Source organism: Brassica oleracea, unplaced genomic scaffold (assembly GCF_000695525.1).
Source record: "Brassica oleracea var. oleracea cultivar TO1000 unplaced genomic scaffold, BOL UnpScaffold00452, whole genome shotgun sequence".
Lineage (NCBI taxonomy): Eukaryota > Viridiplantae > Streptophyta > Magnoliopsida > Brassicales > Brassicaceae > Brassica > Brassica oleracea.
In genome coordinates, this window is record NW_013617418.1 from 86,468 (window position 1) to 95,481 (window position 9,014).

The following is a 9,014-nucleotide window of genomic DNA, read 5'->3' on the forward strand; positions in this document are numbered from 1 at the left end:
AAATAAAGTTTAATTTTTTTAACATAAATAGTCATTTAAAATGAAATACGATAAATAAAGATAAAATTTTTAAGTCTTTTATAAAATAAAACACAAATATATGAAAATGTGACATTTACTAAATATTTGTCAATTGAAAAAAAAAACAAAAATAAACCCGCGCTTTGAAAGCGCGGGTCAAAATCTAGTATAGTTTATAGTTAAAACATTAGGGTTAGGGCTTTTAATTATTTTGATGGGCTGGTACTACCCTAAATATTAGAACCCAATACAACATCCTCAGAATCATCAAGAATTTGAACCAAAATCTTTGTTTTTGACCTGTCTAAGTTACGCACAGCCGCAATCGATTGCTGATAAACCTGTCAAAATAAAATAAAATAAATCCATAAGGATTTCTTCTACGAAAATTAAATGTTTTTGGCTTACCCCTTTTTCATTACACATGGGAATCTGAACAAGTACCATTGGAAGGAAGCAACCGGATTCTAGATCGGAGAATGATTTTGTAGGAACCGGATTGATTTTCTTGAACCGGATCCAGAAACATCCTAGGCAGAGAATGAGTCTGTCTTTGGTCTGAATAAGGAAGAGGACGATGCAAGCATTAGCGAGAAACTGAGAGGAGCAATATACTCAAGACGAAGCAGAACCCAGTGGGTATAAACCCAATCGCAGAATCCTTTCACACCAAAAGGTGACACCGTAAAGATAAACTGAACCTGAAGCTTCACTGTTCCGAAATGCCATCCTTTGTAATATGCTAACGCTTAGTAAATATTGGTAAATATATTTTTATTTAGTAAATATACAAAATTAAATATTTTCTTAGCCAATATACCCAAATTTAAAAAGACAACTAAAATGAAAGAAAAAAAATACTAAAAATATTTCTCTTATTTGGTTTAAGGAAAATAACTCAAAACTTCAATCTATCAAAACTCATAAATTAAATCACAACTTGACATTTCCTATATTAGATTAGATAATTCCCAATCAATGGCAAAAAAGATAATTCATAATCTCATTAGGTAACATATATATTAAGATAACTCTTAAATATTCTATATAATCATTTTTTAGAAAACTTATGACTTCAATTTTAGATAACTTCAAATTTAAGTCAACATTCTCCCTATTTATCTTGAATTCACATTCTCTCATATTTTGAAATCCGATAAGATTTATTATTTCTTTAAACTTGATTCTCCAAAATGACTTTGTCAAAATATCAGTTTTTTTTCACTCTCCAAAACCTGTTAAACTTCTATTTGTTAATTTTCAACACACTCACATATAAAATGGTATCTTCCATGTATATTCGACCATGGAAAACTGGATTTTTATTAAGTGGTATTGCTGATTTATTATCATTCCAAATAGTCACTTTTTCACACTTTCATCTCAGCAAAGAGTTCTTGTAACCATATTATGTTCTACTAGGCCTAACTAGATTTATGCCCCCAGTTAATATTGGCTAATTTGACCTAAAACAAAACGTAACAGTACTTGTTTAACATATATTATCAAATAATCAAAAACAATAACAACTTTTTTTTAACATATGTTACATGGTTCACGAAGAACAAACCCCCACCCATATATATGACAAACAGTAGAAAAGAAACACAAATCACAAGTATGATAGATCAATCGAGAGAAAAAGTGGAGATTCTCCCTTTTCGACGACAAACGTTTTGAGAACAATCCCAGCCGGAGTACAAACTTCGACGGCGTAAGTCCCATGATAACCTCTGAATATGAACTCTGATTCATTATTGATGATCCCATAGGCATGAGATAACCATTCTTGTTTCACATCCAAAAATCTTTTACCGGCTTCGTTTACTTCTCCTTCTCCCTCCACTAAATTTGAATTCTCCCTACTCATAGATAGTTCCCAAAATCCCCATAAAATTATTCCTGTTATAAGCAAATATTTATCTCCACGTTTAAGTTCATTTTGTTAGGAATCCCAGCTATATGTAGTATAAAAACCAAAGGTAAATTTTATACCATGTATCCACAAAAAAATGATGAGAAACACAAAGTTAGATAGCTGTAACGTTACATATAATATACAAAATGTGGGTATTTTCGTGGATGCTATGGGATGAAATAATTAGTAGGAAAAAACGATTTCGTTCATAATATTATGAAGTGTATCAAATAACATAATATTTGTCAAACAAAACAAGCACTATAAAAAGTACTTTGTATGTCCAAAATATCATAAGATTTCAATTAAAATTTTGTTTTGCGATGCCATAGTTATAAATTTAAAATTTAAGACGATTTATATGCTTATGTTTAATTCATATAACTCAAAGAGAAATTACTAGGATAGACCTAAAAATCTTTTTGTCACAAATATAGACTTAAAAAATAAAAATGACCAAAATAAATTTAAATGTTTTATCTAAATATACATTTACACCCTAAGATTAATTAATCTAGACATTAGGGTTTAGGGTGGAGTTTAAGGTTTAGGTTTAAAGTTTAGGGTTTAGGGTTTAGGGTTTAGGGTTTATAATTTAAGGTATAGAAGAGTGGAGTTTTTGGGATAGAATTTCAAATTTTAAAAATTTAAAATTTTTAAAATAAAAAATGTTATTTTGATCATTTTAGTTTTTGGGTATTTTTGTGACAAAAACTTAAAAGATCTCAGAGAATTTCCCACTGGAATGGTTTTAACAATCAATCAAAAATGGGTAATTGAAGTAAATTATACCTTCAACGGCAGGGTGAGCAAATGCTTCCCACAACATGACTTCAAGATCCTCTCCTCTAACGAACTCATTTCTGGAAGACACATCAAGCTCTGTGAACCAGATTGGATGGCCAAGAACAGAGAGATTATCAAGAGCAGAGCAAACAATGGCTCCAACAGGACTATCTATGTGTCCTTGGATCCCAATCCCTCCTATGGCTGCTCCTTGCGCTTCCAATTCAAGAATAAGTCTGCTATACTTCTCCGGGGACGAACGTGTGTCATCACCATCCTCGACATGATAATCATTCACAAAGAGCAAAGCAGATGGATCAAGCTTGTGTGCAATGTTGAACATCAAAGCTCTGACACCTTTGCCAAGCCTATCTTGATAGAAAGAACCATGAAGCATCTCGTTGTTGACGTCGTAGTGCTTGAATTTACCTTTGTATCGGGTTAAGATATCTGTGAGACGCTTCTGGACCGCGTTCATGAGCTCTGTTTTGTTCAGCTGACGAACCCACGGCTGAACCGTGGACTCAACTTCCCAGAAAATGCAGTGTCCCCTAACGTTAATGTTATTGCCGATACAAAGATCCAACATATCGTCTGCGTCTTGGTAATTGAGCTTTCCACGTTCGGCCTCTGTCCAGTACCACTTCAGCTCGTTTCCGAACACTGCCCAGTTAAAGTTCTTTGTGAAGAAGTCAACAAAGTCTTCGTTGTCTATGTCTGTTCTATTAATGCACGTTCCTACCGGGAAACTGTTGTGCGTTTGTTTCACTTTCACTATGTAAGGAAACAAATCGCAGGATTCATCAAGTCCTGAGAATTTCAAGATAATGTCGCGCTTACGTACCTACCATGAAACAATATTCTTGAACTCAGAAGCTTATTAAACCGCATATACTAATGAAATTTGTAGAGAATTTGAACCTCGTCAACTTGTTTTTTGAGACATCTGATACGTTCCCGACGGTCCACAGGAAATATTTGCAGTCCCGCAATCATCAGATTGATGCCAGCTGCAGGACCTTGAACATAAACCATGACGTTTTGGGGTTGCTTCTCGAGCCTAAAGGATCCTCCGAGTTCATGCCATGTTTCACCAACGCTAACCTCGACTTGTCCTCCATTCACCCATTGGTTGTCGACGCTGAGTGCAATGTTCACATTTTGAGGACTTATACCACTACTAGCTCCCACGCTAAGCTTCACCCATGCTGAGATTTGATATGTCAAGAATAGTTTGATTTTATCTGCTATCATTTGAGCCGGACCCATCCAAGTCTGAGATCTATTGGTCACAAGGATGTAGCTTCCGCCAAGAGGTTTGTGAGAACCAAGTGTTTCTCTAGCCATTGGCGGCAAAGTGCGAGGAGCGCCTTGTCCAACACTCAACTTGCAGTTTCCTAGAGTGAACCATGGTTGAGTTTCCCCATCTCCTACTTCACTGTTTTCAACTATGTTGATTCCAAAACCGGGATTCTGGCATATATACACCACAAATAGAAACAGGTTAGTGGAGAAATCCAACTATAAATTGATCATACTAATATTTCAAGCAGGTTCTCTAAGAAGCTATCTCTGGTCTTGGCTCCATGGATAGATAACCAGAAGACTAGGTGCGTTAAAAAGCGTGAAGTGGGGAAAGAGAAATAAACACCATCATGTTCTAAAGTGCAAATCAACTATAGGTAGACTTTTAGTATATTATTCTCTGTGACTAATATTTTACGCATAAGAAAATATTTGTTCCCCTTCCTTAGACGTAGAAGCAAACTTCCATTTTCTCACTTTCTCATTTTGTAGGGATTATATGATCCCCGTTTTATTGATTATTTTTTAGCAGTGAGAGTTTCTGCAGAAAAAAAAACCTTGTTTCGTTTTGATTATCCTAAGTACTACTTGTTGTATCCAAAACCAAAATATCTTGCATATATTGCTTTTGATCCAGACCAATCATAGTATAAATGCATCCTAATTTCATCATTTATTTGACTTACGATCCAGACCACGAATCGTGCTATCGCAAGTTTTAAAGCATTGTTAATGGTTAAGGCACAGACCTCGTAGAATGGTGGAGGAGATGGACGGTTCCGCCGAGCATGTTTGACATCTAAAGTGTTTACAAGAATGTCGGTTCCTGGAGGTGGACCTTCAAGGTATAGTATTACCCTTGATGGTGAACCATGTATTAAGAATTTGCCCTTCAACTCTACCCAATCATTATTACCCGCCTGCACACTAACATGATTCATTGACAAAGCAGAATCCTATTAGTTTACTGATTTTAAACACGATATTGATTCTTTTTAACACTAGAGGAGATGAGAAACCAACTTAGCAATGGCTATGTATTGTTCGCGTTGGTTTGCGTTTAAGACCCAAAGAGTCGCTTGTACAGTTGCACTCGTGGCATTGTTGCCAAATATTCGGACGACTGATGTTACTTCGTAGACACGCTTCCTTTGGAATCTTCCTGAAATCTCCTGTTGAATCCCGTTCCATGCGGCTTTACGTTCGGTTGCTGCTGCAAAAACGTGTCCAGAGAGCGGTACGATTTTACCTCCATCCATTGACTCGTGCAAGACAGCCTTGCACCCTCTTCCATTCCAATTTTTGAGGCCGTCCTCAAAGTTAGGGTTTAGGATTATGCTATCCTGCTCTTTATTAGTGTGATGCTGCTAAGCGTACATACGAAAATGGTTATACTCATATTGGAGAAACTATGATAAAAATAATAAAACCTAAACATCAACTAGCTAATTACATGAACGTTATCATCTTCAGCATCATTGGAAAGCGTCACCTTTGTATTCTTCTCCATAACAGTTTTTTATCCAATGTTTAAGTCCGAAGAAAAAAAAAAAGGATCTTATAATGCAGAGACTACAGAGATTTAATCTTTAGAAACAGGAGAGGTAAGTACTTGGTTAAGTCCTGGAACCTGCTCTGCTATATATGCTTTTCTGTCAAACAAAAAACTTAGTGAGTTTCAATTGAACCCCAAGCCAAGAAAGAAGGGCAATACTAAAAAAAAAATAGAATAAAATAATATTTTGATTTTGTGATTTGAAGAGCAAAAAGAAGAGAACTACATTTGCTTTGTCTTAAACCCAGGAAATTGCAGTTTGCTTGAATTGAAATAGAAGGTTTCAAATATTGTCATAAAAAGCTGAAGTTCAGGTTTCCTTTTCCAACTTGTTTGTTTTCAAGACTTAGAATGCAAGTAAACAATTTTAAAGGTTTCAAATATTCTCACGGTGTACAGTGATCTAACCTGATTGGCTTCTGAGTTTCTAGTACATACTGTTTTTTTTTTTTTTTGGACAACGTACATACTGGCTTTAGAATTAGAGTTTTGTATTCAGTGGCTACAAAGTTGATAGGAAATTCGAAAATAGAAAAGGGCAAACAAAATCTTTTGGGTTATTTTCTTTGACAAGTATAGACGATTTTACTATCTAATCTATTAAAAAAGGAGTAAAAAATTATATTACCCCTTAGTTTTACCACTTATTTACAATGACATACCTTTGAGATATTTATTGAACCTATATTTAGGTATGTTTGTTTTTTATTAATTTAAATTATAGATTTCTTTAATCGTATCTTAACCAAAATAGATTTTTCAATAGATTTCCTAATATATTTCGTATTAACGTATTAAATATTTTCCGATATTTATTAATAATAAATAATAAGTAAAAACCACATCTCATAATCAATTTATATAATATATAAATAAAATATAAAATAATCTATTCATAAATTATTGGTATAATGTTTTTCATATATATAAGTCTAATTATTTAATTGGACTTATATATATGAAAAAGTTATACAAATAATTTATGAAATACTGTGATAATAAACGATTAAAATAACAAAAATATAATTATTCAAAGTAATAAATAAAATTGTTATGTTTTAAAATGTTATACTAACAATTAATTAATATATTTTAATTTACAAATATATATTATACCATTTAGTACAGAATTTTTTTAAAGTGAAAACAAATATTCATATGGTCAGAGGTCAAACTCTAGGAATAAACAATAACAATGCATGATAATTTTCTTAACAAATTTATTTTAATAGAAATTATAATTCTAAAATTTTTAAATTTATTTTATTTATTTTAAGGAGTGCTAAAATTTTGGAATTAGAAAGATTTATGACAACTCTATACTGTTTTAGTATGAATAATTGAAATTTATTATCATAATATCTTATTAAAAAAAATTAATTGTACTTTTTGTTATAACTGCATAGTTTACTTTTTTTTTTTTGAACACAAGCATAGTTTACCTTCAATCCAAATTTATGAATAGTAGGTGCAACTTTATTTTGTGATATACATTTTGTTTGTGAAAAATAATTTAAAATATATACTACAAAGCTTTACTGAATAAGAGGAAACAAATATATGACTTTAAAATTTATGAAATTATCTACACAAATGGTGGAAGAAGTAAAGGAAGAAAAAGACCATACATGTTGACTATAACATTATTTTGTTCAAAAAAACTATAAACGTTTGTAAAATGGTTAATGTTAAGAATATTTATCGTTAATGATGTATAATTTTTTTTAAGTATATAAAAATGAAAGCAAACACCGGCGCGGTTGCGCGGTTCAAGGTCTAGTTCTTGTTATTTCATCAGAAGATTTTACTATTCATTTAAATATTTTGGGACTACATAATATTTAGCTGAAATGTTATTTTCTTGATTAGGCGTTTAACTTATTTAAATTAAAGCTAGTTCAGAATTTGAAGTTTTAGGTTTTGATTTGCTAAGTTAAACGCCCATTTTGGTAAACAAGAGATCGCCTCACCCGCGGGGGTTCGTATGCGTTGTATTTGCCTTTTAAATTTGTACTATTACACTTGGATTTCCGTCATAGTAATGATTTCTATTTCTGCAATCTTTCATTATTCTTGCCTAAATTTTCATATTGTGTTTCGGTTTCTATGTTGAGGTTATTGATTTGTGTATGTTTGTTTAGCATTTGAACTTTCTTTTCTTTTAGAGATTATCGATACAATCATGTTTTGTGTTTAAAAGTATAATAAAATGTGTTGAAGTATGCCTAATGTAACAGCCCGATCCCCCGGCGTCCGACCGGGGTTATCGAAGGGGCGTTATGGACACGTGTCTACTCATTTAGCCAATCCTACGTGTCCCGTTACTGGTCCCGAGAGACGAGCGCATAACCTTCTTTGAAATACCGTCACACCCACATCCATATACTTCTACTTACAGTCCTGCGCACAGGGAAAAATGGAAATGGAGGGGTGAGTAACAAGTTACTCAGTGAAGTGGTTCTAGCCCAGCCTGCCCGCATGACACTCTATACTACTCTATGCGGGAACTAGGACTGACTAGCCACTACAATCAGTTAATGCATTTTATCATTTCCTAACGTCATCTATTGATTTTCCACATTCACTTCCATTCATTTCTAACAACCTAGTGATCAATCAATACAATGATCTCACTCATTGCCACACACGTCAAACCCTAGGCTTAACCGACTCATCATACCAGTCCGACTCGATCCTATGACACCTTTAACTCCCTGTTACCCGACCATGAGCTAAAAACCCTACAATGCACATCCTTTTCATCTTTTCGTCCTTTTCAACAGTGGGTAGCCCCAACTAGGCTTCTACCCCATATTCTTGTGGATTGGCCACATCTCCTATGGATACCTAGCGTGGACTACTACCCCACATACTTTCCTTAGACCCTCTATATGCTTTCCCACCCATGCTTAACCTTAACATCATTCTCTCATACTTTTACTTATCCTTTCACTTCCTTATCATTTTCACTTATCCCTTCCCATTCTCATTTACCTTCCTTTTTCATTCATACTTGTACTTGGGACTCAATTCACTAGACGCCACCCGCTATCGGTGTCACACACAATACACATCGCATTCAAGTTCTACTTCAATAACATTTATAATCATTACTCGTCTATCGTCCTAGCATTTATTTCTCTCTAGCATCCTAACTTCAATCACAACAACACATGAGACAACACATCCAAACATACTAGAATCAACTACCAATCAATCATCACCACAACAATTCAATTCAGTTCATCGAGTCCCATTTATCAGTATGAGGGTTCTTATGCATCATGATCCATTCATCTATCATCCTAGCAATACCATGTCCTATCAACCTAACTCCCAATCAGGGTCTAATCAAACCTAACTCCAACATATAGGAGTATACAGAATCATGAAAGAAGGTTGGGTTCGAGACACTCCACCTTAGCCTAG

General features: G+C 33.9%; 1 protein-coding gene and 1 pseudogene across 3 annotated transcripts; both read right to left on the reverse strand.

The window, feature by feature from the left end:
• Positions 1–968, reverse strand: part of LOC106319636 — a 22,314-nt pseudogene extending 21,346 nt beyond the window's left edge.
• Positions 969–1,531: 563 nt separating this feature from the next.
• LOC106319635 (endo-1,4-beta-xylanase A) lies at positions 1,532–5,648 on the reverse strand. 3 transcript variants are annotated; one of them, XM_013758020.1, is made up of 6 exons: positions 5,523–5,648; positions 5,054–5,394; positions 4,780–4,957; positions 3,647–4,198; positions 2,732–3,569; positions 1,532–1,923 (listed from the first exon to the last, which is right to left on the reverse strand). In XM_013758020.1, exons 1-6 carry the CDS (start codon positions 5,538–5,540, stop codon positions 1,634–1,636), a joined length of 2,217 nt encoding a protein of 738 aa, XP_013613474.1. In that variant the 5' UTR covers positions 5,541–5,648; the 3' UTR covers positions 1,532–1,633. The 3 variants fall into 3 exon arrangements, with proteins under 3 accessions (XP_013613474.1, XP_013613473.1, XP_013613472.1); XM_013758019.1 differs by having other exon boundaries at positions 5,484–5,648; XM_013758018.1 differs by having other exon boundaries at positions 5,054–5,397; positions 5,484–5,648.
• Positions 5,649–9,014: the final 3,366 nt, after the last annotated feature.

Bases quoted from the DNA above. Each gene is read 5' to 3' on its own strand.
- LOC106319635 (XM_013758018.1), bottom strand. From the start codon at position 5,540: ATGGAGAAGAATACAAAGGTGACGCTTTCCAATGATGCTGAAGATGAT. The intron at 4,958-5,053 runs GTTGGTTTCTCA...GAATCATGTTAG, and splicing joins CAATACATAGCCATTGCTAA to TGTGCAGGCGGGTAATAATG. The intron at 3,570-3,646 runs GTTCAAATTCTC...GTTTCATGGTAG, and splicing joins TCAAAAAACAAGTTGACGAG to GTACGTAAGCGCGACATTAT.